This window comes from Physeter macrocephalus, unplaced genomic scaffold, assembly GCF_002837175.3.
Source record: "Physeter macrocephalus isolate SW-GA unplaced genomic scaffold, ASM283717v5 random_299, whole genome shotgun sequence".
Taxonomy (NCBI): domain Eukaryota; kingdom Metazoa; phylum Chordata; class Mammalia; order Artiodactyla; family Physeteridae; genus Physeter; species Physeter macrocephalus.
Window position 1 is genome coordinate 44,824 of NW_021145565.1, and position 27,873 is coordinate 72,696.

At 56.6% G+C, this 27,873-nt stretch overlaps 1 protein-coding gene and 1 long non-coding RNA gene across 2 annotated transcripts in view; both read left to right on the forward strand.

The window, feature by feature from the left end:
* LOC102983342 (collagen alpha-1(XXVII) chain) overlaps nucleotides 1-25,675 on the forward strand; it is a 70,313-nt gene extending 44,638 nt beyond the window's left edge. Inside the window, exons 20-35 of the mRNA XM_055082785.1 lie at nucleotides 4,556-4,609; nucleotides 5,149-5,193; nucleotides 5,279-5,323; nucleotides 5,607-5,660; nucleotides 6,773-6,826; nucleotides 7,675-7,728; nucleotides 8,899-8,952; nucleotides 10,794-10,847; nucleotides 15,128-15,235; nucleotides 18,815-18,868; nucleotides 18,980-19,087; nucleotides 20,288-20,341; nucleotides 21,340-21,393; nucleotides 24,912-24,968; nucleotides 25,158-25,211; nucleotides 25,622-25,675. Of these exons, the coding sequence (XP_054938760.1) occupies nucleotides 4,556-4,609; nucleotides 5,149-5,193; nucleotides 5,279-5,323; nucleotides 5,607-5,660; nucleotides 6,773-6,826; nucleotides 7,675-7,728; nucleotides 8,899-8,952; nucleotides 10,794-10,847; nucleotides 15,128-15,235; nucleotides 18,815-18,868; nucleotides 18,980-19,087; nucleotides 20,288-20,341; nucleotides 21,340-21,393; nucleotides 24,912-24,968; nucleotides 25,158-25,211; nucleotides 25,622-25,675 (957 nt within the window). The remainder of the gene's footprint in view (nucleotides 1-4,555; nucleotides 4,610-5,148; nucleotides 5,194-5,278; nucleotides 5,324-5,606; nucleotides 5,661-6,772; nucleotides 6,827-7,674; nucleotides 7,729-8,898; nucleotides 8,953-10,793; nucleotides 10,848-15,127; nucleotides 15,236-18,814; nucleotides 18,869-18,979; nucleotides 19,088-20,287; nucleotides 20,342-21,339; nucleotides 21,394-24,911; nucleotides 24,969-25,157; nucleotides 25,212-25,621) is intronic.
* A 132-nt stretch (nucleotides 25,676-25,807) lies between these two features.
* On the forward strand, nucleotides 25,808-27,023 carry LOC129391863 (uncharacterized). The gene is made up of 3 exons (XR_008616647.1): nucleotides 25,808-25,835; nucleotides 26,118-26,171; nucleotides 27,005-27,023. It is a non-coding gene; the product is annotated as an uncharacterized lncRNA (long non-coding RNA).
* Nucleotides 27,024-27,873: the final 850 nt, after the last annotated feature.

A 27,873-nucleotide genomic window follows, 5' to 3' on the forward strand; every position in this document is an offset into this window, starting at 1 on the left:
CGGGGCACGAACCCGCGTCCCCTGCATTGGCAGGCGGACCCCCAACCACTGCGCCACCAGGGAAGCCCTATTCTTAATTCCCATCTTACAGATAAGGAAACTAAGGCACAGAGAGGTTAAGTATCCTGCCTCAGGTTGCACAGCTAGAAAGTGGCAGAACTGTGATGTGAACCCAGCGAATCTGACTCTTTCGCATACTGAAGGCGGGGAGGGCAGATGGAGTGGTTTCCTGCCCCCAGTGGGTGTCCAGGTGCCAGGCCAGGCAGCCCTGTGAGAAGGAAACAAGATGGCACAGTGGACCAGGCAGCCCAGGCCTGATATTCAAGCTCATACCAGGGGATCTGAGATGATTATTCTCTTCTTGGCTGAATTTCAAGTAGTTTAAAAATTTCCCCTGAATGAGGTGCTCTGAGCAGTCTGCCTGGGAGAGGCGAGCCCTAGAGGCATTCCCCTGGCCTGGCAGGACCCCTCCCAGTGCCATGTCCTGGTCTCTGCGAGTAGCCGAGGCCCTTTGGCAGCCGGGTTGCACCCCGCCCCTCTGCACATTCCCTCCTGCCCGGGAAGCCAGGTTGGCTGGAGGCGGAGCTGTGCCGGCCCAGGCCCTGCCCCGCACAGCCTGCCAGATGCAGAGGCTCAGGCCGCCGTCAACTCACTGAGCTCCTCAGAGCCGTCGGACCACCCTTCCCGGTGGTGGCTTGAAGAATGTATCTCCTGCTTGAGGAAACCCAGGCTCCCAACCACATCAAAGTCTCCGGGGCTGGAAGGGGAGCTTCAGGAACATGAGCCCCGCCCCTGCTGGGTTTGGCAGGAATGCAAAACCGGTGGGACCCACCCCCTGGGTCCCCTGCCTGACAGGCCACCTTTGGCCACTTCACAGATGGGGTCACTGAGCGGGGCGGTGGGGGGGGACTAGAGAGGCCCCCTCTGAGCCTGTGAAAGACCTCAATTCTGGGCAGGCCCCCTGTGCAGCTCCTGGCTTGCCCTGGGACCATAGCAAGGCCTTGTTGCTCTCCAGGCCTCAGTTTCCCCGAGTGTGCTGTGGGAAATGAGCTTGGAGGTCTGCAAGGCCCTGCCTGCTTTTCCGCCCATGTGCAGGATGGGCCCTGCTGCCCAGCCCACGGCCCCCACGCCCCTGCCCTAGGAAGAATGAGCACTGAGGGGTCGAGGCCAGGGCCAGGATGGGGCCCCAGACCCTCAGCTCTTGGTAGAGCTGTTGACCAGGGTCTGGGTCCATGGGCCACAAAGAGCGGGGGCTATGGGGTCACACAGGCATAGGAGCAAGTCTCAGCCTTCCCAGTTACCAGCTCTGGGACCTCAGGCCAGTTTCTTAACCTCTGTGAGGCTTGGTGGATGACATTAGGAGCAAGTTGGAAGGAACCAGACTTTGAACCCAAGTCAGCCGAATGCCCAGTTTTTTCCACCACTACCTGTCATTGTTTATCTGTGTGGGAGTGAGCTCCCTGTCACAGGGGGTGTGCAGATTAGGGCCCGGGGCAGGGTGTTGGAGAAGACAATGTCTAAAAGTCCTCTTACCTGGGAGACTCCGCTCTCTCCCTCCAAAACCCACTTTGAGGGAGTCGTGAGGATTCTGTGATCCGAGTGCCTCTCACTGAACTCTGCTCCTGTGAGTGGGTCTTAAGAGCTCAGCAGACCTGGCCTCGAATCCCAGCTCCTCCTCCCTGACCTCGGGCAGTTGATCCGCCCTCTCTGAGGCCCCGGTTTTTCCTCTATAAGATGGGTCAGCAACAGAACCGACCTCTTTGGGTGGCTGTGGGGGTAGAATCCCTTTGCCAGAACCTCGAGTGGTAAGCACCTGGAAGGGCAGCGGTGTGTAGCAAGTGCTGGGCACGCGTTCACTCCCTTTCCATCCCTTTTTCACAAGAGCTGCGATTGGCCAGGTTTTCTGTCCCCTGGGGCTCCTCGCAGCCAAGCCAGACGCCCAGCCTGGCTGGGAGGCAGCCCCGGCTGGCTGTGACTGCAGACATCTTCCTGGGGAGTGGCTACAAGAGAACAGATCTGTGGCTCTGACAGAAACCCAGACCTGCCTCCAGCAGGGTGGGCTGGCCCGTGTTCATTTGGGGAAGGAGAGGGCAGGACTGAGGCACCCACAGGACAGAGGACGAGCTGCAGAGTGGCCCAGAGCAAGGGTTAGGCTGTGCACTGCCCTCGTGCCTCTCCCTGCACCGCGGAGCTGGGGAGGGAGAGTGGCTGGGGCCCCTTTGCCTCCTCCTCCTTCCAGTGAGGAAAGGTTAATCCTGTTTCCCCCCAGCCAGCCCCAGCTTCTACCTGAGCTCTCTGGTGCTCCGGGGGATAGCAAGAGTCTCCCAGGTAAGAGGGATTTTAGATATTGTCTCCTCTAACACCGTGTCCTGGCCCTGACCTGCATACCCCCTGTGACAGGGAGCTCACTCCCACACTGATAAATAGTGACAGGTAGTGGTGGGGAAAAAATGGGCCTCTGGGTGACTGGCGTTCAAATTCTGGCTTCTCCACATACTAGCAGGGCAACCACAGGCTATTTCCTTGTTTGTTAAATGAGGAAAATAGCTCTCACTATTACTACTGCTGCTGTTGTTGATGTGATCACTATTGTTATAGATCTCATAACCTTTCTCCCAGCAAGGCTCTGATTCCCAGGAGAAACAGGGTGCCGTGTGATTCAGGCCAAGCCCTTGACACCTCTGGGCCTCCGCTCCACTCCCAGAGCTGCTGTCCCTTTCCAGGAAGGTTAATGCCTCAGGTAGAGACAGAGGTCAGGGGCCAGAAGCCATCTCTCAGGAGGGCCCGGATGTCCACCATCAACTCAGCTTCTGTCCCGGCTCTCATGACCTGGGATGCCCTACATCCTAACCTGTGTCCGTCTCCACCAGGCCCCTGTCCGTGAGTCAGGGGCGGTAAGTCTAACACGTGGTCTGACAGTGTCCATCTGAGACTGAGGCCCAGAGAGAGGAAGGGGCTTTCCTGGGGTCACACAGCAAGTCGGTAGCAAAACCAGGACTTGCACCCACACCCTCTAATCAAACCTCATCTTGAACCCGTGAAAATTCTGAGCCTCGTATAAGCTGCTTATTCTGAGGAAGGGAATGAATCGGGTTTGCCAGGCCGTTGCTCTGCGCCCCTGCCCCTGGGGAGCCTGCAGCCCCCTCTGGAGGAACCAGGTATTCTGAGCACTTACTACATGCCAGGTGCTGAGCTGCCCGTGTGCATTATCTCCTCCTGCCTTGAGGGGGAGATTTCTCATCCCCATTTCAGAGATGGGATAACTGAGGCTCAGCAAGGAGCAGCCACTTGTCCCTGAGACACAGCATTTCCTGAGCAGCACTGTGCCTAGTGCTGGACCCCTGATAGATTCTGGGCCAGGGCCTGAGACACTGGGCACATAGACTCCCAGCCCGTGGTCTCCTGGCCCAGGGTGATTTCATCAGTGTGGTGCTATTTAAGGCTGCAGTGTCGAGTTGAAACAGCTGATAAGAAGAAGTGTCACTTTTTCTGGTTCAACTATTAATTGAAAATTTCCTGTTCAATATTTAAATGATTTCTCCATGTTCCTTTTTCTCATCCCTCATATCCCCTATGCCCAGATGCTTCCCTGGCCCCCCTTGTGTGCCTGGTCCCCTCGCTCCCAGGCTGGGGCGGGTCAGCCTCCTTCACAGGATCCTCTTTGTCTCCCCAACACGGCCTCTATGGCCCCCTGCAGAACAAACACCACACTGTTCTCCATGGTGGACCCCAGGGGACCCCATCCCATCTGTGTCTCTGGGGGAGGCCCATGGAGGGGACACAGGGGGCAGTGGGTGGAACCCTGGAGGGAATACCAGCTGCTAATGTGCTAAGGGACCTTGGACAAATCACTTCCCTTGCAGGGCCTCAGGGTTCCCATCTGTGCAGTGCGGGGAAGAGGGGATTCTGCCTGCCCCAGGGGCCTCTGAGTTCTCAAAAGACCAAGAATCCTGTCTCAGAGGTCAGACCTGAACCCAGAACTCCAGGGAACAGCTGCCCTGTCCTTGCCCCCTCCTCACGTGAGCTGGGCCAGATTAGCTGCACATCTGGCTGGAGAGGGGGCTGTTCCACAAATCTGGCCACGTGTAGACCCTCCCCAGGTCGTCCGTCCTCTGCCAGTTTCCCCTAAGGGCTGTGGTCCACAAACTGCTTCTGCCCCATGTGTGCTCTGGGAAGAGCAGGTGACAGCAGTCTGAAGACCTGGCTGTGGGGACTTGGCCACGTGTCTCTTGGCTCTGCCCTCGGTTTCTGCGTCCATGGAATGGGTTGGCTGGCTGAGCCCCGAGGTTTCTTTAAACAGGGTTTAAATGCACCACCAGGCCCACTCCAGGATGGTAGGGCCCCTAGCCAAGTCCAGCCATGCTACGCCCTGCGCAGAGCCATCTCAGCAGGCACACTGCACTGGGTGACCTACCTGAGGGTGGGGGTGCACAGGAAGTGCGAGGTGGAGGGAGCCCCCGCTTGTGCAGGGCTCTGGGCAGCCCCGCCCCTCCTGGTTCCCAGCCCGAGGGAGACCCCTACTGTCCACTGTGCTAGTCCCTTTTTCCTATTCCAGGGACCCCGAGGACCAGATGGACCAGCTGGGGAGCAGGGGTCCAGGGGTCTGAAGGTACCGACCCCCGTGGCCTACCCTTCCTCTCACCTCCCGCGCTGGGTCAGGGACCCAGGAACCCAGGCTCACAGCCTCCTCAGTGACAGACCCCTTTGGGACAGCAGGGCATCCCGGAGAGGCTGCAGGGCACGTTCCTGAGAGCTCATCCGGCCACTCTTCCTGATGCTGGCAAGCCCCCAGCATGGGGGCAGGGAAGGGAGAATGAACGGTCAGACAGAGAGAGAGAGAGAAAGCACGAGACTGAGAGAGAGTGAGGAGAGATCACGCATGGCCTCTGACCCCCAAGCCCCTCCCGGGCCCCTGAGAGCCGAGACTGCTTCTGACCCCTTCAGGACCCGGGGGTCCTTGGTTCTCGGCCCAGAGCACCTGGTGACCATGACGAGCCACTCCCCTGAGTTTTCCTGTCGGCACACTGGGGAGAGGGTGGATGCCATGACCCCATGGGTTCCTTATATCTCCCGTGGGAGCGGGTGTCCCTTCTGCGTGAAGGGTCCTCCCCAGCACCCTCTCCCATCCTCATGCTTTGCTTCCTGCAGGGCCCTGCAGGACTACAGGGCAGACCAGGCCAGCCTGGGCAGCAGGTATGTCAGGCCAAGGCTGCCAGCCCCTCTCCCCACTCCCTGCTTTGTCATACATGCTTCTAACAAACCCCAAATGTGCTTCCAGGGCATGGCTGGCGAGCGAGGGCACCTGGGCACACGAGGCTTTCCTGTAAGTAGCACCGGTTCATGAAATTCTCTCCGTGGGGAGAAAATAGCCACTTTAGCCAAGTTCCCATCCTGCTGTGGAAATCCCGAAGGTTCTAGTTGCCCACTCCTGCCCTGAAGACTCTCCAGTATGTCTCTTCCCCTCTGGAACTCAGTCTCCCATCTGTCACAGGGCGGAGGGTGGGGTCGGACCCTCATTTGCTATGACAGCTTGACTGAGACCCAGGGGACAGGCAGGGTAGAGAAGGCCATGGAGGGACTAAGGTCACCTTTGTTTGTCCCTGCAGGGCATCCCGGGTCCCTCCGGCCCCCCAGGTACCAAGGGCCTCCCAGGAGAACCGGTAAGTGCCCTTTCCCTCTCTCTTTGCATCTTTGCCCCTGGCAGGCTGATCTCAGCTGGGTCACCCACCCGGGGGTGTGGGTCCTGCAGTCAGACAAGGAGAGGGGTTGGAGAGGGACAGTGCTGGGGCTCTACCGCCCCGAGGCGACAGGCCTCGGGTCGGGGAGAGAGCACTGGCCGGGGACGTCAGGAGCTCTGGGTTGAGTCTAAGCTCCCTTGCCTTCCAGCCTCGGTTTTCATGCCAGTAAGATGGGAATAATTGTTCCTACCTTTACACCCTGTTGTGAGGATGAAATAAGAAAATGTGTATAGAGTGCTTAGCACAGTGAAGAGTGGAGGGAACGGAGTCCTGCAGGTCTCCGAAGGAGGGAGGGCAACGTGAGAATAAACTAACACGCTGACCGGGCACTGCGGAGTCCAGTGCGCCTGGAGTGGAGAGAGCTGGACCTCAGGGAAGGCAGGAAGAGGTCGCAGGGGCCAGTCACCCAAAGCTGCGGACGGAGTTTGCTGTTTGTCCCAAAGGCGATAGTGAGCTATTGAGAGGTTTGAAACAGAGGGGCCCTGCAGAAGATCTCGCGGGAAGGGTGGGTTTGGGAGGACGTCCCGTGTGTTGGGGAGCCCTGTGAGGAGGCTGTGGAGCGTGCTTCTAGTGATGGAGAGGAGAGCACAGTGTCGGGGCCCAGGAGGAGGAATCTGGGTGGGGCAGGGGGAGGACTGGAGGCCGCACTGTAGCCCCACATCTGGAAGCTCAGGGAGACGCCCTTTTGAACAATGGACTGACCAAGGGTGGGTGCGAGGGCATTGCAGGCAGAGAGAACTGAGCGGGCAAAGCTGGGAGCCAGAAGCCTTCTGAGCAGGGGAGGCCGCCCTGGGTCTTAGGTAGACGGCTAGAAGAGGCAGACGGATTGGCGGGAGTGCACTGGACGGGGCGCGGGGAGGGCTGCGGGCACCAGGCTCTCAGCGAGAGGTGGCCGAGGGCATGGGCTGCGGAGTCCCGGGCTCCGCGGGTTCTCTCCCTCACCCGCCCCTCCAGACTGCGTTATGGAGCCTTAGACCCCAAAGAGGGCCCAGGCTGGCTTCTCCCAACTGTCTGTGTGTCTGTCTATCTTCCAGGGCCCTCAGGGACCCCAGGGGCCAGTTGGCCCTCCGGGAGAGATGGGACCCAAGGTGAGTGCGGAGGACCCTTGCTCGTCCCGTGGTGCTGCTGGGGAGGTACCAGCCCCTCCCGGCCCTCCTCCTCCGGGGTCCCTGTCCTGTGTACTGCAGAGACTGATGGGGAGAGGCCCTGGCAGAGAGGGCAGATCCACCATGATGCTAGAGGGTGAGGGGCTGGGCTCCCCATCCCAGGGGCAGCGGGTGGGATGCAGCTGTGCCAGGACCGGCACGGGGGTTGGCAGTGCCTCTTTTTCGGCACCATGGAGAGCAGCAATGCCCCCTGCCCCGACCCTGCTGGGACTTCACCCCGACACAGAGGTTTGAACCAGTCCTCTTAAGGTCATGCAGCAAGGAGCTTGGAAGGGGCCTCAGACACCCGTGCCTTACCCAGAGGAGAAAACTGAGCCCCAGGGTTTATGCAGGGGCTGCAGCCATGCCAATGGTGATAACTCAGGAGCCCTTGTCATCCTGGCCCAGCTGCAGAGAGAAGGGCTGGAATCCCTCGGCCCTGAATGCAGCATCCGTTGGCTTCCTCCTCTGTTGTTACATGAATCATGAAATTTTCCTCTGCACGCTTGCCAATGGGCTCCTACTGGGTAAACCACACTCGTGGGGAGGGAGGGGCTCCAGCAGTCTCTGGGCAGCCCCAACGCTCAGCAGCCTGAGCCCAATCACCCCCATCTGCCTCGTCCCAACTCTAAGCTCCCAGAAGGCTGCAGCCTGCTCCCAGCTCTGTGTCTCTCACGCTGAGTGACCTCGGGCACGTCCCTTGCCATCTCTGAGCCTGCCTCAGTTATCTCCTCCCTTACAACCAGGGGCCAGCCCTTGCTCTAGGGAGGACCGATGGCATTATCTTGCAGGGGCCACCAGGTGCAGTGGGAGAACCAGGCCTTCCTGGGGAAGCTGGAATGAAGGTAAGGTGGGATGAAAGAAGAGAAAAATGGCTTGTTGAAACCAGCTCCCAGCTGGCGGCCCCATCGTCTCCATGGAAGAGAAACAGGCCTTTCTTGTGCCCGGGATAATGGGTTCTCTGTGCTCCCGGCTGGGGAGCAGGGCCTGGCCATGGCCACAGCGGATGGCCCAGCCAGCCCGGAGCCCCCATCCCTGCCCCCCGTCTGGCAGTGTTTTCTCTGGCACCTGCCCCACGCTGGGACGGCCATACCTCCTGGCCTCCTGTGATACCATCTGCATTTCAGCACTGGTGCCCCTCATTACCTGCAGGGAAACAGGAGCCCATTGATCCCTGGGCTCTGGGGAGAGCCCCCTCCCCGCGCTGCTGTTGGAAGAGGACCTGCTCCCTATGCACGCCCCGGAGGCCTGGGACTGTCAGTCTTGACTTAGTTCCAGAATCCTTTGCTTGAATAATGCAGGAAACCAACCCATATATAAAACAGGTAGTAATGGGATGGTTCTGGCCGCGGCGGGGCTGGGGGCTCGGAGCTCCGCCTCCTTGCTGTGCCCTCAGACACCAGCAGGGAGAGAGTGTAGCTTGGAAATCCCCACATGAGAGAGACCCTTCTGGGGTCTTTTGGAGGAGGTGGGTGACATTTATTCTGGTTCATTTAGGGCCTCTTCTTTGGGTTTCTCTCCAAGGTTCTCAGGGAGGGAGAGAAAAGAAGGTGGTCAGCCTCAGAGTTGCCATCTCTGCATCCGATATTCCCTGGAGCCAAACTACCCAGGTTTGGATCCTGAATCTGTCACTTACTGGCCTCATGAGCTTGGGCTGGTTACTTAATCTGCGGTCCCTCAGTCTCTTCCTTTGTAAAAGAAGATATCTCTCCTGGCAGGGTTGTTGTGACAATTAAATGTGTACAATGAAAAGGCACTTAGGACAGCACTATGTAAGTGTGAGCTGAGCTGTGATGGTGGTGGTGATGCTGGGGTCGTGATCCTGACCTGTCCAGGGCTTATTGGGAGCAGGGGCTGTGGTTGGCATTTTACAATTTCTCTCTGGTCCTGGGGAGAAAGAGCTTCCTCGGCTCCACTCCCCACTCCTCCCACTTCAGAACCAGTGAGAACAAGAAGGTGAGGACTGGGGCTGGTCCTACCCCCCCACCCATGGACTTGTGTTTGGCTTCTCCTAGGGTGACCTTGGGCCTCTGGGCACCCCTGGGGAGCCGGGTCTCATCGGGCAGCGGGTAAGTCGAAGCAAATTCATTCTCCCTGGAAAGCCCCACCCCTCCCTGGCTGTCTGGAGCGGGGAAGGGCTTTACTCAGCTTCCCTGAGCCTCAGTTTCCTCAACTGCAGAAACAGACTGTGAATCTCTGCAGCCTCATCCAGTCTCCCTTGGCGGGCCAGCATTTCCACAATGCAGAGGCGCTCCTCAGAGAAGAGCATTCTGTGGTCAAAATGTTTGAGGTTCTGCGTGCTCGGTGTTCCCCCTTACACATTAGCAGTAGCATTTTCAAGGCTCTGAGAAGGCCTGCAACCAAGAAATTGGGGTTTGGGGAGGGTTAATCCACAGTCTCCAAACTTATTTGACCTCCAAGTGCTTTTATTGAAAAACACCTGTTACCATCCCTAAAACTGTTCCATGGAAGGTTATCTTCCCCTTTACCAAAAGAAACCCACAGAGTTTGGCTTCCTCTGCGAAGGTTTGGGATGCCTCTGTGTCCACCTGTCTATGCTCTTTGCCTGATTTATAAGATCCCTGTCTGAATGGAGACCCCAGGGTGCTGTGAGAGATACGGAGCAGGCATCCTCTAGCATCTTTCGGATGGGGAAGGTGTGGCCCAGGAGGGAGGGGGAGTTAGTGTGGGGGGCTCGGCTCATGGAGACACCAGGCCCCCAATCCAACTTCTCATTTTTCCCTTTTTCCAATGCCTCATGTTACTCCCTGCCCAAAGTTAAGAGGCTCCTCAAATTGAGTTAAGACATAGAAGGAGAGGAGAGGACCACAGGGCAAGAGAGGATGAGCATGGAGCTTGAAATCTTCAGATGGCAATCTTGTCTGTCAATGAAGATTGAGCAGTGTAGTTTCTTGGAGTGCCATGTTAAGAAGGATCCTGAGGCTCCTTCTGGGCTCACTAGGAAAGAGAATGACGTGCACTCACTTGATGCCCACTGTGTGCCAGGCACTTCACAGCAGTGAGTAACAGAAGGCCCTGTCCTCATGGAGCCACCTTCTAGTAGATAGATTAGTGATGTCTGCCATGGGCACAAGAGGGGTGGAATCTACACACCTGTCTTCCCATCTTTGCCATTCCTGCATCTGATGACTTCTGAGGCCCCTTCCAGCTCAGAGGCTGAACAGCTATGAAAAAGCAGAGAGAGACACAAACTTAACTTGACAGCCATTTAGATAACTGAGGCATCCAAGGGCATCTTTGGAGCTAGAAAGGCAAGCAGGGAACCTGGCTGAAGGTCAGATGGGATTCAGGGTCTTGGTATCATTCCCACACTTGCTGGCAAGAAAGTCTGAGGGATGGCCTCACTTTCCTCATCTGAGAAATGAGATTCCACCAAGGGACTCCATGAGGGCTCACTCCAAATTCCAGGAAGAATATATCTAATGGCTACTATTTGTGGGATGCTTATACTGTGTCTCATAGGAACCCTTAAAGGAAGTGTATCAGCCCCATTTTCAGATGAGAAAACAGGCACCCATGGGGGCTAAGGAGTTTGCTTGTGGCCAGACTACCAGTGAATGGGAAGCCCAGTGGAGGCATCGAGATCTGTCTGACGTCAAAACCTTTTCAACCAGTAGGCTGCTCTACCTCCCCATTCCAACCAGCCCACCTAGACACAGGACCAGCACCTTCTAACTCGTGCAGCCCCTTCCTCACCCCACCCTGCACACAGAACAGGCTGTGGCTTGGGGGTCTGCTCCACTGTTTACTGGCTGTGCCAGGCATTCCAGGCCCCTACTACCTGGAGATCAGGGGTTGGGGTCTTGTCCCAAGGAGGAGGAGGAAGTAAAACACACTGGGACCCCCTCCCCAGTAATGTCTCCTCATCTTTCCCCACTACCCTTTCCAGGGAGAGCCAGGCCTCGAGGGTGACACTGGCCCTGCAGGGCCCGACGGGCTGAAGGTAAGCGTCCTTCTGGTGCAGAGTCTGGGGAGAGAGAATGTTCTGGAACTGCCTTCTCCCTTTGCCCCCACTGTCCTCCCATCCAAGACCTAAGTTTTCCCCCGGAAGCACCGTGTTCCCATAAGCTCTGAGGTCAGCCCTCCTGCTCCCAGGGAGAGCAGGATGGGTGGGGGTGAGCCCTGTCCAGCACCCACCCTCTACCCTGCTCAGGCAGGACCAGGGACCAGCCGCACCTTCCACTCCTCACTGCCACCCTTCTCCTTGAAACTGCAGCTTCTCTTGGCTCAGAGTGGTACCTGAAGCCCTGCTCTGTGCCAGGCCCAGAGCCAGCAGCTTTGATATCTGTTATCTTCCAAATATCCTAAAAGATCAGGAGAACAATAATCACCACCCATGACCCATAGCCACGATTTACGGAGAACAAGTCACATATGTATCAGGGACTGTGCTAAGCCCTTTGTATGTATCATCTCAATTAGTGCTATGGGGTAAAATCTGTCTTTGGATGAGGAAACTGAGACTCAGAGAGGTTAAACCGCTTGTCCAAGGACACACTGCTAGTAATTGGCACAGGCAAGACCCAAGCCTCGGCTACCTCTCTGCACCATGCGCCCATTCTAAAGGTGAAGAAACTGAGGCTCACGCCGAGGTGTATTCATCTACAGTCTAGGGCTATGAGTGGAAAATCCAAAATTCAAACCCAGGGCTCACTGGCACCAAAACAGGTGGACCTGACTCAGCCCTGCTCCATTCCATAGATTCATCTGTCAACCACAGACGCTGGGGCCTTAAGGAGGCACCAGGGCTCCCCTGAACCCCTGGGCAGGTTCACTCTCTGACTTACCAGCCCTGCCTCCAGCCCTGGCCTAGTCCTGGACCATTAGGTGGGTTTTCCCCAGGGCTGGACCTGTCAGCTGCCCAGCTCAGGATCCCAAGTACCACATCCCAGCATTCCCTTTGTTACCCATTGACTCTCCATGTGACCTCAGATAAGCACCCCTCTTATCTGAGCCTCTATTGCCCCATCCCCAGACCTCCGCCCACATGATTGCCCTGGGTCCGGGGCTTCCCCACCTCCCAGGATGCCTCTGTGACAAGCCCCTGGCTGGCTTCCCGTCAGCCTGTGTTTTGCTTGCAAGGTCGAGAGTGCCCCCTGTCTGCCATCTGTCTACCTTCTCTCACCTCCAGCCCTGCTGTATCCCAGGGTATAACTGGGTCTGGCTCCGGAGACCCAGAGCACTTGATGGCTTCTCCACACCCTTTGCCAAATGTCTGCATGAATCGTGATGATGCTGGCGAACAATTCTGGCTCAAATGCTTTGTGTACTTACCATACTTGCATCACCTGCCTTAAGAGCTTTACATGAATTAACCCATTTAATCCTCCCAGTAATCCCCTGAGCTGGATTCATTACCATCCCCACTTGACAGATGAGGAAACAGAGGCACAATGCGGGGACCTCCTGCACTTCTGGGCAGCCACCTTTCTTCTCCTTGGAATCTTTGCTGAGGTGGGATGGGAGGGGGTCTTCCAGACTTGGGTGTCTCACACAGTCTTTCCTGCTCACTTGTCATGGCTCCTCGGCCCTGGCTGCTTCCTCTCACTCCCTCCAAAGCCAGTGCTACCCTAGACCTTGGGCCGGAGTAGTCGGGCAGATGTACAGCATCTTCCCAGGTCCTTGTGTGAATCCAGGAGAGAATCTGTTTCCTTTATGGTGTTTGTCCAAGCATCAGCTTCATGGTGAAAACAACCTCTTGGACATGCACAGCACTTTATAGTTTGTGCTGATTATGTCTTTTGAGATGGTAACCAGCTGGTGGTGGCAACAGTGGTGGTGATTCCTAGTAATAAGTAATATTTATCCAGCGCTCATGCACTAGATGCTATGCTGAGCTATCATTTACACGGATTATCTCTTTCACTCCCCATAGTAACCCTTTGGTGCTTATTTTGCAAATGAGGAAACTTGCCCAAGTCACACAGCTATTGAGAGGTGACAGCAAGATTTGAATCCAGGGGTGAGGAAGGTATTGTCCCCGGAGCAGAGAACCTTGGAATTAGAAGGAACCAGAACCCAAGGTCTCACCCATGCTCTGCCATGGACTCACGTGTGGTACTGGGAAGTCTATAGGGCCTCAGTTTCCCCGTCTGTAAGTAGGAGGGTTGAGCTAGGCAACTTGTAAAGCTCCTCTGAGCGCTGACAGATGTCCTGGATTCTGGAATTCCCTAGCCCTCCACCCCCAGACCCCATTCTGCATGGGATCCCCAGGGTTGCCCACCCCAGCTGTGTGGGAGCCCAGGCTCTGGGGGCCTGGGTAGTCCCTGGAGCCTGTGCCCCTGCAGGGCCCAGGGTAGGGCCCCTCACAGAAATCCAGCCCAGCCACCTGGAACAGGCTGCCTGACTCTGAGAGCTAGGAGAGCAGGTGGCCAGGTTGACAGGCCAGAAGGGGAATCCTGGAGCCAAGAGAGGCTGCAAGTGGGGTCTCAGGGCCAGCCCCGTCTCCCTGCCAGGCTGAGTTTGGTATCTGAGAATCTCCGTGCAAAGGGACCTCAGACACCAACCTGTCCGACCCTTTCCTGGTGCCCAGATCTGCTCTGCACTGGCCCACACCTCAGCTTGGAGCTTCCCTCCCTCATCTGCGTCATCTCCGGACACCTCTCACTGGGTCGTCCTCCTGGACCAGAGCTAGAAACGACCCCGGCAATCCTGCGCCTCAGCTGCTCACGCCCAGACCCTGGGGCCCCAGCGGGAGCAGCCTGCGGGCTGTGCTCTCCGCGGCCCGGCTCCCAGCCTCCAGCTGCTGGCCCTCTGCACCCCGCTCGGTCTCCTGGGCGCACACCAGTTTAGCAGTGTCCCTCATCAAGTGTGGCACCGGAAAACAAAAATGGCAAAGACGCTCTCTGCCTCTCCGAACCTGCTCCTCTGCCTACCCCTTCCTCCTACCCGTAGCTTCATACCCTTTCCTGGGGGCCTCTGTACCGTCACAGCTCAGCCACCTGCAGACTGGCCACAGGCCCCAGTGGAGGTGGCCTTGTGATGGACGCTGCCCCGCTCCTCCCCCACCCACTGCCCCTGCTGCACCCCCTGCTCTGCTCATGGGGCCGAGGGCAGCAGCTCATGCCCCATCCTGGCACAGCCTAGCCTGCCAGAACACGGCCTGGAACTGCAAGTGCCGTGTAAGCGTTTGCTGCCACCCACTCAACAGGGGGGAGGTACTGCAGCCAGCGAGCATGCGAACCATGCAGAGCAGACAGCAAAGGGAGCGCGTACTCACAGTAAATAGAGTAAGACATTGAAAAACAAAAAATAGATGGAAACATGCAGTGCAGTTGGATTATGCCTTTAAAGCTGAATTTACTAACCAACTTCACTGCTGTGGAACAGTTGTCCTACTGCTGTGAGCCTGGTCTGCAGCAATCGAAACGATTACCTTTTACTTATTATTGTAAACTGTTTTGTGTAAGTGAGGGTTGAAAATACAACTCAGAAACATGGAAAGAGCTTGTTCCAAGAGGTAGAATCGGGTGAATTTTTTCCTTTATAAAAATTTCCGGGCTTTCCTGGTGGCGCAGTGGTTGGGAGTCCGCCTGCCGATGCAGGGGACACAGGTTTGTGCCCCGGTCCGGGAGGGTCCCACATGCCGCGGAGTGGCTGGGCCCGTGGGCCACGGCCGCTGGGCCTGCGCGTCCGGAGCCTGTGCTCCGCGACGGGAGAGGCCACGGCAGTGGGAGGCCCGCGTACCGCAAAAAAAAAAAAAAAAAAATTTCCTTCAGCTTCTTGGGACATCCCTGGCGGTCCAGTGCTTAGGACTCCACGCTTCCACCGCAGGGGGCGCGGGTTTGATCCCTGGTCGGGGAACTAAGATCCCGCCTGCGGCGCGTGGCGCAGCCAGAAACGAGAAGGAAAAAAAAAGTTAAAAGAAATTTCCTTCGGCTTCTTAAGACTCTTGTCCTCCCAGTGTGTCTACAGCGTTGGGGAGAAATCGTCCTACTCTCCCAACCTGTTTCTTTCCTGTAAACTCCACGGGGTGGGCGTGGTCAGGGTCGTCTCTTCTCTCTGAGCAGCTCCCACCACGGTCCAGGCATGGACACTAGAAACTGTCACGTGCTGCGTGCTGTCTCTACCAGGCTGACCCTTTTGGCAGAACCATCAGGGGAATCCAGGGGCAGGTCTGCTGTGGACATCCAAATGGAGCCCTGAGGTTGGGCGCCTCTGATGGATTTGGTGACATTTATTCTCTCTTTCTCTCTCTCCCCTCCTCATGCCTTTCCATCCCAGGGGGACAGGGGTGACCCCGGGCCCGACGGTGAACGTGGCGAGAAGGGCCAGGAGGGACTGAAGGGTGAGGACGGGCCGCCCGGCCCCCCTGGCATCACTGGCGTCCGGGTGAGTATGCACAGCTGTGTGCCAGTACTTGGGGCTCCTGGGTGAGAATAACACTTGGGCCTGTTCAGGCAGTTGGGTGGGAGGTCTTTTGACAGCTGCCGCCAGAGGGTCTTGTGCTGTGATCCTTCCTTCACGTGAGAGTTTCACGGAGAATCAACCTGACTGTGTCCGTCCCCGGCCTAACCTTCCCAGGCCTCCCGAGTGCCCACAGGAATAACATCGGTCTCCTTAGCCTGGTTGCCGTGTCCTACACAAACCTGGCCCCTGCTGACCTCGTCCTGCCCGCCCCCCACATTCAGTCACACTGAATTTAGCAGGAGAGGCACTGGCCCAATTCTCCATCAGCAACTTCCTGTGTGACAATTCACTTGCCCTTGCCCTCTCTGGGTCGCACCCTTGGTATGATGAAGGATTTGGACGAATGTGCACTGAGATCATTTTGAGTTCCGGTGTTCCAGGGGCTCTTTCTCAGTGAACTTTTGAGCATCATGACTGTGGAATGGGCAACAACATGTGGCAGAAATAGCCCTGACCCAGAGTCCAAAGGCTGAGTTCTTGCTCGAGCACCCACTGTCAACGTGACTTTGAGCACATCACTGCCTCTCTCTGAGCCTTGTTTTTTTTCCACCTGGAGAGTTGCTGAAACTTTGGATAGGAAAGCACTTTATAAAATACACCAGAAATATTAAAAATTATCTTTATGAATTTGGAGGAGGAAGTGACTGGAAGCTGGTGGTGGCGGTGATGGCGATGGTGGCGATAGTGATGATGGTGGTGTTAGTGTGGTAGTGACGGTGGTGGTGTTATTGTTGGTGATGGTGATGGTGATGGCAGTGGCAGTGGTGTGACAGTGGCTGTGGTGATGGGGATGGTGTTGGCGGTGCTGGTAGCAGTGTTTATGTCTGTATTTTGCTGTCACTGCCAGTCCTCATACACGGGAACTGGAAAGAGGTTCACTGGGGCCAGACAGTGTGTGCCAGGTGACAGAGGTGATGAGAGGCCTGTATTTGAGTCTCTTTGGCATCAGGGCTGCAGAACAAGAATCTCCCATGTTGTGGCCTGGAAACAGTGAAGGATTTAAAAATAGAATTTTATGAGCCATCAAAGCCTTTCCAGAAATACATCTATATGGATGGGGGCCCAGCAAACGTCTTCATTCTGGCCGCAGAGCCTCACCCCACTGGGTGCTCTAGCTCTTACTCAGTGTTTCCCTCACCATCGGGGATGCTCTCAGCTGGAGAGGAGCTGTCAGAACAAGTGGCCAGCCGGCTGCCCGGTCCTGGGGGAGACTTCTGTCTCCCTGGCCCTGCACTGAATTCTTTGTCACTGACTTGCTTCTCCTTCTGACAAGGGATCAGCCATTGCAATCACCTCATTCTGCTGGTAAATGCCACCAGCTCCTGTAATCAAGATTCACAACTGCCCAAACAGGACCAGCCTAAGGAAAAGGGGTGTCCCAGAAAGTAAGAATCCACATTTCATTCTACCTAGCTGGGTGACCCGTTGACAGGGTCTTCATCCCCCTGAGCCTGTTTCTTTAGCTCTAACATGGGATAAATAATCCCTTCCTCCCAGCCCTGTGGCCAGAATTGCATGAGATATGATACGGAGTTCAGACATAGTGTCTGGCTCATCGTTGGGGCCATGGTGATTATTTAGTATTTAATTACTGGAGGAGCAAAAGACCTTGAGATTGTCAAGTCCAATGCTGTCTGGTAGAAACAGAATAGGAGTTATGTGTGTAATTTAAAATTTTCTAATAGTTATATTTTTAAAATGTAAAATAGGTAAAATTAATTTTAATAATATTTTTAGCACAATCTCTCCAAAATACTAACATATCAACATGTAATCAATATAAAAACTCATTGATAAGCTATTTTGCATCCTTTTATTTTTTGTAAGTCTTTGAAATCCAGTGTGTAATTTACACTTAGAGCACATCTCAATTCAGATGCTAAATTTTCATTGGAAATACTTGATCTGTATTTAGATTTCATAAAACATACAATTGAAAATGTAGATTCATATCCCAAGTTGTTCCAAAAATGTTAGAAGTTTTCCAGTCATTGAATTACCAGTTTTAACATTTAAAGTTAATTAAAATTTAATTGATTAAAAATCCAGTTCCTCAGTCACAATAGCCACATTTCAAGTGCCCAGTAGCCATGTGTGGCTAGGGGGCCACCATATTGGACAGTGCAAGGCTAGTTCAAGACCTTCATATTAGAGGTGGGGAAACTGAGGCACAGAGAAAGGGAGGGACTTGTCCGGGGTCACGTGAAGACTCAAGCACCAGGATGCAGGGCACTCTGTGCTTGGTCCTTTCAGGGCCACTGTTCTTCCTACCCCTCCTCCATCACGATTAGTCAGTACTTCCTCTTAGAGTGCAATGCCTCTTCCAAGGTGAGATTATCACCTCCCTCATCCTGTAGCATGTGCCTCTGTTAATGAAGCCAAAGGGATTAAATCAAACCAGCTCTTTAGTGCTTACCAAGAACATAGATATTTTTCCCAGCTCCCTTTGAGGTTTGGGCTTTGAGGGGACTGTCCTCTGCAGGCAGTCTGGATGTCCCTTCAGGTCAGAAACACTGCCTGCCCTACCCACTACATCCCAACCCAGTGGGGCTTGGGGTTAGGACTCTCTTCTCTCGCTCTTGCTCTCTCATCTCTCTTGTACTGCCTCGGGCACACTTACACTCACTCAGCCCCAGTGAACTGAGTTTCCCTGACAACTGTGGAGACAGTTGGGCCCCCTGGGGCAAGGCAGGGGAGAGCAGCACTTTGGGATGCCTTTGGGGGAGGGGGCAGAGTGGCCTCTCAGAGAGAGTGGCCTGGGTGCCCCAGTGGGAGAGTAGGGAAGGGTGGCTGACCTTCCTGTTACAAAGAGCCACTTTGAGGAACCCCTCCAGCCTCAACCTCTGAGGGAGGGGGCCCTGTCAGTGGGACATGGTCTCAGGGATTGTCAGAAGTGACACACAACGTCTCAGAGATAAGGGCAGACCTAGGAAACCTCTCCTGCCTGCCTGTCATCGGTGGGCACCCTGGACACAGAATCAGACAGATCTGCAGTTGAATCAGGGCTCTGCCTTGGACCAGCAGGACCCTGGGCCAGTCGATTCACCTTTAGGAACCTAGGCTGTCGCCATCTACGGGAGAGGCTCTGAAGCAGGCCTGAGGCTCAGGGTGGCTAAGAAGGTGGGACAGTGCCTGGCACATCGAGAGGGCTCAGTGCAGAGAGCTGCTCCCATTGGGACAGCCTGGGCACCAGCAGTAACCGTGACAACAGTGATTTATCGAGTACTTACTTACTACGGACCAGGCACCTTGCAAGCATGATACTGTATCGCCAGGTTGAATCCTCAGCTCTGTGAGGCAAGTACGACCACTGCCCCCACTTTGCAAAGACATAGACCACAGGAGGTGTGGTCACGCTCAAGGTCACACGGGTATTGAGTGCAGAATCAGTTTGAACCCAGGCGGTCTGCTTCCAGAGCTAGCGCTCCGATACTCTGTGCATCTGCCTCCGTATTCTCTCATTTCTCATCTTTCTCTCTCTTTCCCTCCTTTTCCTTTCAGGGTCCTGAAGGAAAACCAGGGAAGCAAGGCGAGAAGGGCCGCATGGGAGCCAAGGTAGGATTCCCCCGCCTCCTGCTTGGATCCACCATGTCCCTGCCCTGCAGCCCCCGCCCTTCCCTCCCCTCTGCTGGGGCCTGCTGACAGCCTGTCTCTCCTCCACTGCAGGGTGCCAAGGGCTACCAAGGACAGCTGGGTGAGATGGGCGTCCCTGGAGACCCCGGACCCCCTGGCACCCCAGGCCCTAAAGGGTCCCGGGGCAGCCTGGGACCAACGGTGAGAACTCTCTGGGTGGGTGGGGTCGGGGTCAGGCATGGAGCAGAGGGGGCCGAGGGCAGAGAGGAAAGCATCGCCTGCCTCAGCTCTCAGCTAAACGCCTGTGTCCACTGTCCCAGCCACTTTGGAATCATGGATCCCTTTGGGAAGCTACAGAAGCTATAACCCCTCTCCCTGGAAAAGTACACACAACACAGTATTTCTGGCAATTTGAAGGGGTCTGTGGGTCTTCTGAAGCCCTTTATCACCCCTGATTATCAAGTCCTGCTACTGGGGTGTAGAGAGGGGACCAGACCCTGGGGAGTATTTTTATTGAACAAGGAGTTTTCCCACTGGAAGGAGGTTCATGAGGGTCGCGGTGAAGCTGCTGCAGATCCCTGGGTGACTCTGAGGGTGGCCCAGCCCGTTGCTGGCCTGCCCTGAAGGGAGGGTCCCTGAGGGGTTTTACTGCTGCAGGGAGAGGAGGGCCCCAAGAGGAAGCAAGGGAGGGGGCAGACAAGGGTGATGCAGTATCTCTGAGCTGCCAGTGCGTGCCAGGTAACAGCTGTGCTGGTTTGTGGCACTTGTAAGATTCCGTGGTATAAATGCTCCTGCGGTGGCTGATTTCAAGCTGCCGACACGATGTCATTGAATGCAGACTTGGGTGGGGATGGGTAAGAGAGCTCCATGATCTGGGATAGTCGGCCCCCACATCCGCGGGTTCACATCTGCGGAGGGTCCTGGAACCCATCCCCTGCAGACTCTGGATACCCAGGGATGTCTGTGTTTCCGCCACACAGATTCAACACGTGGAAATAACCTCATGAGCATAGATAACAGTAAAGTGTAGTAAAATAACTAGGAAGGGATGAGTTTTGAACATTTGTCATCTATGTTTATAATATAATTAATTGATTTATCTGTAAGTTCATGTAATTTAATTTTTCGCCATGTTCCTCACAAAATTGGGGAAAATTTAGCAATTGGCTCTCTTGAACCACTGGAGCTGGAAGAAGGAAGGGCTGGGCGGGCGGAGGAATGCTCCGGAGAGGAGGGGACAGATGCCACTTGCTCTCCACCTGACTCTCCGGCCTGGGTTCTGGGCACAGTGGATGTGCCAGGCTGCTGGGCTGAACTGGGCTGGAGCCTGCGGGAGAGAGTGCCCGCGTTCCTGCCGTGAGAGGGGCGCTCTGTACCAACGTGGGTCTTCTCCTCTCGTAGGGTGCTCCAGGACGGATGGGGGCCCAAGGAGAACCGGGACTGGCTGGTTACGATGTAAGGAAATGTCACCTCCCCCTCTCCGGAACTCTGCCCTGCAGGCCTGGACTCAGGCCACCTCGGCTGCTGCGCCCACCTCCTCCTAGCTGAGGGCTGGCCCTCGGGCCACTGCAGGCAGATTCACGGTCTCCTTCGCCCCAGGGAACACCAGGGCCCACAGACCGGGGTGGGGTCGAGAACCACCTGTGGGCCAGGCAGGGGTGGGCTGGACAGAGGAGGACCTCCCCGCCAATCCCTGGGCTCGCTGAGTCCTTCCTTCCCGTGGTGGGTGCCGTGCACACCTCGTGTCTGAGCTTCACCGCTGCTCTCTGTGGAAGGGATGGGTCTTAGCCCATTTTCACATCCGAGTTGGCAACTCCCCCCTTAGAGGCTGCTGAGCCAAACCCATGTTACACCCATCTGGGAGCCTAGGCCTCAGCGAGGCATGGGGCTTACTCAGAAAAGGAAACTGAGGCTCGGGGAGGCCTAAAGAATGTGTGTGCAAGGCCTGACAGCTTAAGTTTGAAGGTGAGATCCAGTGTCTGAGAGAGATACTGCAGGGAGGGAAGGAGAAGAAGAGGGCAAAGGAGAGGGAAACTGGAGAGTGGGTGCTGGGAGCCCAAGGGAGGAGTCTGCGTGTGCAGTCCTCACCCCGGCCTGGGGAAGCCCTCTGAGGCAAGCGTTTTGCCCCCTGCCTGTGCCCCATCCCAGAAGACACAGCTGGTTCTCCCGAGATCTGGTCCCAGGTCTGCTCCAAGATGGCATGAGCAGAGCCTTCAGCCACTCAAGCGGACACCCCTTAGAGGTGTGTCTGGGACCGACATGGCATGTCTGGGAGGCCAGGGCTCAGAGAGGCACACGGCCTGCTCAGATTCGCACGGCGAGTTGGGACAGAGCCGGGACCTGATCGCACAGCCCAGAGTGTTTCCATCTTTGAGTTCTTGTCCTTCATCACCTGTCCCTCCCGACTCCTCCCTCCCCCATGCTCTCACCTCCTGCCGTCTTGTTTCCTGCAGGGACACAAAGGCATCATGGGACCCCTCGGACCTCCTGGACCAAAGGGCGAAAAGGTGGGTGTCTGGTCCCAGGCGGCAGCTGCTTTCTTATATCCGGGGCTGGCGGGAGCAAGACCCTGGGCCACTGCGGCTGGGCTAGCGTGGGTTCACGGCAGGCTCATCCCTGCTCACACCTTGGCCAGCTAGGAGGCCAGTGTCACCCCAGCTGTGGCCGGCAGGCAGGAGCCATTAGACCTACATTCAGCACAGGTATACTGGGTGTCGTCTCTGTGCCTGGCACCAGAACAAAAATGGACGCAGTTCCTGCCTTCCTGGAGCTTCTGGTTGAGCCAGGGGAAATGGACATCAGTCATGTAACAATGCCATTCCGTCATCTGTGTGAACGTGGGCATTGAAGCCTCACTTGTGAATGAGCTCACCCAGCGAGAGCCAGGAGAGGGCTTAGGATGGAGAGTGAGAAGCACCTGCATTTCGAGGCCAGGAACCGCCCAGGCAGAGGGAAGACGTGTCCAGGTCCCATGCCTTGGCTCCAGATTCGGTAGAGGACAGGAACTGGTAGAAGGAACGTTGCTGATCACCGTGTCCCGCCCCACTATGCAGGTGGGAATGCGGGGGCCCAGAGGTTTGAGGGTCACATTGCAAGGCAGCCCCAAGCTGGCCCAGGACCCAAGTCTCTGATTCCTACCTAAGTGGCTCTGAGCCCCTCCTTCCTTTCCTCCCCTTTCCCCTGATGGCTCAGCTGGAGCGGGCTCCTAGCAGGCGCCCCACTGCTGTCTCTTTGCCCCCCTGCTCACCAACCCTCCTTTCTTTTGCTGAGTCAGCTCCCCACTAACTACATCTCGCTGTTGGGTGAATCACCCTGGCCTGGTTTGCTGTCCAGCTGGCCCCTTCCTCCTGCTTGGAGAACAGATCTGCAATCAGAGTGGGCCACAGGCTCTGACACATCCCACAGGAAGCTGCAGAAACTGTCACTCAGAACCCCGAGTCCCTCCCCAGCCCTCACCGTCTGCTGGGGCTGGTGTAGGAGGGATTAACACGGAGCCTGAAACAAGAGGGTGCCTGCACTCTGGGTCGTCTGCATCCCCAGAAGCAGTTCTTGTGGCTGCTGAGAATTGGACCCTAACCCCAAATCTGCCCTGAGCCTGGGCCTTGGGCAGGGCCCCAACGTTCCCCAAGCCTTGATTGCCTCATCTATTAAGTGGATGGGTACCTCGGGCACACAAGGCTAAGCAGGACATCACATATATGTCAGCCAGATGCACTTTCTGACTTAGAGGTATTATTATGAGTTCAGTCATTCATCTGCTAACCAACAGGTATTTATGGATTTATAATGATTTATTTGGTATGTTCTCGGCCCTGAGCTAGGGGCTCTGGAATGAGGCCCTAAAGAGCTCAAAAATAAAAATACTCACAGGACTGAATAGCCAACCAACCACAGCTGGATGGAGCTTGGCGGCAGGTGTGGGGGGTGGGGAGAGAGCAGGTTCCTGGGGGAGACCCCCGAAGCAAAGCTCCCCAGCCAGGATTTCTCCATAATCCTCACCATGATCCTGGCACAGAAGTGTAAGGGTCCCACTTGACAGGTGGGGAAACTGAGTCTCCACGACGCTCCAGGACTAGCTCGGGATCAGTGGGAGGTGTGGCAGGAGCAGATCCAGACTCTGATGCCCTGCCTTGCTTTTCCAGCCAGAAACAGACACTTAGATGCGCCAATATATTGTTCAACTTGGAATTTCCCTGTGGGGCATGTGTCGGTCTACAAAGGTGGCAGCCAGAGGGACTGGGGAAATGGGATAAGACTCTGAGAACAAGGAGAAAGATGGGGAATGGGGCGACCCCACCAGCTTTCAGGTGCTAAAAAATGCATCCCCAAACTTCAGCCACAATGTGGAGGAGAGGGGGAGATCTGTAGAGCTGGCTTTTGCCCTAGACATCCCCTTGAGTCTTGTGTGGCCTTGGTTAAGACCCCTCCTTCCCTGGGCCTCAGTTTCTCCATCTGTAAAATGGGACCAATGGTCACAGCAGCATAGAGGTGCTATATGGATTTCATGAAACCGTGTATGAAACATACTTCATGAAGTGCCTGGCACATAGAACACACTAGGTAAACACTGCCCCCTTCCCCGACACCGCCCAGTCCAGCTATCTCCCTCCACCGTGGGATGGAGCCCTGGGACAAAGAGCCATAGAGAGTGGTCAGGGAGGAGAAGGAATCCCCACTCCTTGGGCCACCCACCCCCCCTTCCCGGGTACGACTGGTTCTAGGCCTCGGGCCGAGTCCCTCATGCCTTCGATCTCTGCCCACAGGAGCCACAGAGGCCCTGGGCCAAGGCGTACAGCCACCAGCCCTCCGGACTGATTCGGGCCTGGGACAGGCTCCAGCCCCAGGGACGGCTCCCCTCTCTCCTGCCTCTCAGGCCTCCCCTTCAATCCCTGCCAACAGCGAGGGGGCTCGGAGGTGCCCTGGCTTGAGCCCCCTGCCCAGAATGCACCCCCCATGGGAGGTGACACTAATTGTCTGGGGCTGGAACATTCTGAGCCCTGAGGTTCTGCCACTTGCTGTTCTGCTTACACCTTCCTTGTAGCTGGCACATGGTGTCCAGCCACCTGTCCTGTGGATAGCCCAGGGTCCGGCGTGGCCTGCCACGGCCCAAGGACCTCGGCTCTAAACTCCGCTCCTCCCCCAGTCTTTCTGACCACCTCCATGCCACACATCTCCCTGCTGTTACTATTACCAACACCAGCAATTTCTACTGAGCCTCTACTCTGTGTGCAGCACCACGCCTTTGCTCACTGGGTCCTCGGAGCAGTGCTGCGAGGCATGACAGTCCCGTTTTGCAGATAGGAAGCTGTCATATGAACAAGACCTGCAAGTTAGCCGACTGCTGAGTGCCATCTGGGGCGGCCCAGGGCCTTCTCTGGGGCTCCCGTCAAGGGTTGGACGTTTGTCCTGAAGCTGGTTCTCGGCCCACTTTCTCCCAGCAAGGGTCAGAGAAAGGGACTCTGTCATTGGGGACTGAATGACTGAGCAGCTCACACCATCTCTTTGTGCCTCAGTGTCCTCATCTGTAAAATGGGGACAGCTGTTGGAATTATTGTCACTGCCTGCTGAGCACCATGCAGGGACTTGTGCCTCATTTCATGGAATTCCCCTCCACTCCGCATGGGTATCGCCATTGTCCCCTTCACCCCTCCTCACTCTGATTCTGAGATGGGAAGGGACCTGTTGTAGGTCTGGGCAGCTGGTCCCCTGCAAAACTGGGTGTGACCAAGGTCTCTGCTTAGCTACCCCGTCTGACAGCCTGAGGGCATCGGCCTGGCGGTGTCCAGCAGCGGGGAGGGTAAAGAGCGCCGTTCTGTGTTCTACATTCCTGGTTCCATGCCCAGGTCTGCCTTTGACACCACATCTTCCCCTTCCCTCTCTGGCCTCAGTCTTTCTGTCTGTAACCCTAAGTCGGCTGGACTTCATCTCTGATGAAGGCCCTTTTGGCCTCAGGGCAGAGTGTCTGGAATTCCCAGAATTCACCAGGAGCAAGAGGTTTGTCCTAAAGCTAGTTTTGTGTCCACAGGGGGAGCAGGGTGAAGATGGCAAGGCCGAGGGGCACCCCGGGCCACCTGGAGATCGGGTAAGACCCCCACCCCCACTGTCCATCCCTTGGACCAATGCCAGGGTGGAGTCCCAACCTGGGAGGGGGCGAGGAAACTGAGCAGGGGTGAGGTTACTGCGAGCTTCACGAGGTTGTGGCCTAGGAGGCCCAGGTGTGGCATCCCCTGCACCCGGTGGCCCATTTTTTATTGTTGTCCTTGTCGTTTAGGGCCCTGTGGGTGATCGAGGAGACCGCGGGGAGCCAGGGGACCCTGGATACCCTGTAAGTATCGGAGCTCCTACCTGCTGGCAGCATCGGGAGTGTTATAAGAGGGCATTCCTTGGCCTCTATTTCCTGCAACCTGGAATTAGAACAGCCTTCGCCAGGAAACAGGCCTGTCCTTCCACCATTAGTGCCCAGGCTTTAAGTACAACCCTCCCCCTCCCTGCAAGGGCTCAGGGCGTAGTTCATGCTGAAAGGGGAAGGGTCCGAGATCTTTCCTGAGGGAGGGAGAGGATGGGCAGGGGAGGGAGACCTCTCCCCTCCAAGAACCGCATCTGTGGCCGAGGACAGCTCTCCCAACAGAAGCAGTGTGAACAAGCCACTGAATGAGCACCAGACCCCCGCTCAAGCTCCCCCCACCTGCCAGCCCCCTAGACTCTTCACCGCCCCACCTTCATCCTCCCTGGCAGGGTCATTATTTCACCCATTTTGCAGATGAGGATGCTGAGACTCGGGGACAATGACACGTGGCTAGGAAGAACAGGGGCTTTCTGGGGTCCTCCAGGCTGGACGTTGTCCTGCCCGCCCCCCCAAGATGAGCCCCCTTACCTGTCTCTCCTTGACTTCCAGGGACAGGAGGGTGTACAAGGCCTCCGTGGAAATCCAGGCCAGCAGGGCCAGCCCGTGAGTGGTGCTTCCCGTCCCATCCCCCTCCTGCCCCGAGGGGGGTGGTGGAGGAGCAGTGGGGGAATTAAAGAACTGGGCCTTTTAAAGCTTAAAGGGACCCTCCCTGCAGGAGGGCCTGGGGCAGCCCATTCTGGTTTCTCCTGCCCTGACCCTGGGGGTACCCCCAGAGCCTGCACCCCCAAACCCCTCCCCACACCTCCCCCCTCCAGGCGGAGACTGGCCACCCTCCCCAGGAGAGAATCCTGGGGCTGCCTTGCGTCATCTCACCTTGGTTTGCAGGGGCATCCGGGACCCCGGGGACGGCCGGGCCCCAAAGGATCAAAAGGGGACGAGGTAAGAGGCCCTGACGTCCACAGGGAAGGGAAAGAGACTGGCCCAGGCACACAGCACACGGGAGGGAGGGCTGGGGGTGCTGTGAGAGAGGGAACCACAGGGTGGTTCACGCCCTGCAGGGTGTGGCCTGGCCAAGATCCCTTCAAGCAGCCTGAGGGAGGGGGGATGACCTGCCCCATTTATAGGGCCTCCCAGAGGGAGACCACCTGTCAGGTCAGCCAGCGGTATTTGAACCCAGGGCAGACAAGATCCAGAGCTGGCCTCTCTTTCCACCATGCCACACTGTAGAAAGAGAAAACTGGGAGAAGTGAAGTGAGGGGGTGTGGAGGAAGACACGGGGGTGGTGATGCTCGTGGAAGAATTCAGAGGCGGTGGAGAGGAGTTTCCTGCCTTGCACCCAGGGCTCCTGCATCTGCCTCCACTGAGTTTAGGCCAAGGCTGCCTTAACGCCCTCAACTTCCCCCCAGGGGTGCACCCTTCTACCTGCAGAGCCACCCCCCACCCCTCAGGGATGGCCACACCTATGGGGATTAAATAGACCAGCCAGCCGTGGGCTTCGCTCCCACCAGGAAGTTGCCAGGGCCCGGAGCCTCTGCAGCCCGGTTGCCAGTGAGGGCCCAGGACCCAGGGTTAGTGACAACGCTGGCAGGCCCCAAGGCCAGCCTTGACCTTGGCCTTCTGAGTCAGGCTGCTTGGGCCCATTTGCAGATTCAGATGCCAAGGCCCAAGAAGAGGAGGGGCAGGGCCCAGCCACAGAAGGGTCCCCTTCCAGAGCTCCTAGTGTTCTGCACCTCCTCAAGGAAGCCCTCATTTTGTGCCCCTTGATTTTTCAGGGACCAAAGGGAAAGCAAGGCAAGGCTGGGGGACCAGGACGGAGGGGGATCCAGGTGAGTGACTCACAGCTTCTCCTCTCCCACCCACCTCCCTGCCCTCCCCAGAAGCCCTCACCTGCTTCTTATTTACCGCCAGGGCCTGCAGGGGCTGCCGGGGCCTCGGGGCGTGGTGGGGAGGCAGGGCCCCGAGGGTGTGGCTGGACCAGATGGGCTTCCTGGCCGGGACGGTCAAGCAGGACAGCAGGTGAGCAGGACTTGGGGTTAAGAGATGGTGTCTCCATTTGAGATGAGGTGTGTGCGTGGTGGGGTGCCATAGGCCATGGGCCAGGAGGAGTGGGTTTGGAAACTTGGATGGGCAGAACCAGCATATCCAGAAGTTTCCTGCATGGGCAATGGCCTCATCCCTTGGGACCGGGGACTATGGCCCATCTCACTGTCTCTCCTCCATGCCAGCGCCCAGAGGGTCATGCCCTGTCCAGCAAATAGAGCTTCTGGGTTTTTTTGTTTGTTTGTTTTGTTTTGTTTTGTTTTGTTTTGCGGTACGCGGGCCTCTCACCGTTGTGGCCTCTCCCGTTGCGGAGCACAGGCTCCGGACGCGCAGGCCCAGCGGCCATGGCTCACGGGCCCAGCCGCTCCGCGGCATGTGGGATCCTTCCGGACCGGGGCACGAACCCGTATCCCCTGCATCAGCAGGCGGACTCTCAACCACTGCGCCACCAGGGAAGCCCGAGCTTCTGGTTTTTAAGACCCTTCCCTTCCCCACCCATTTCTCCCGCTGGTCCAGCCATCCTCACACACAGGCAGTATGACCTCCATCCCTCAGTTTGACTTCCAACTTCACCCAGGGTTCACCCAGGTTTTTTTGTTTT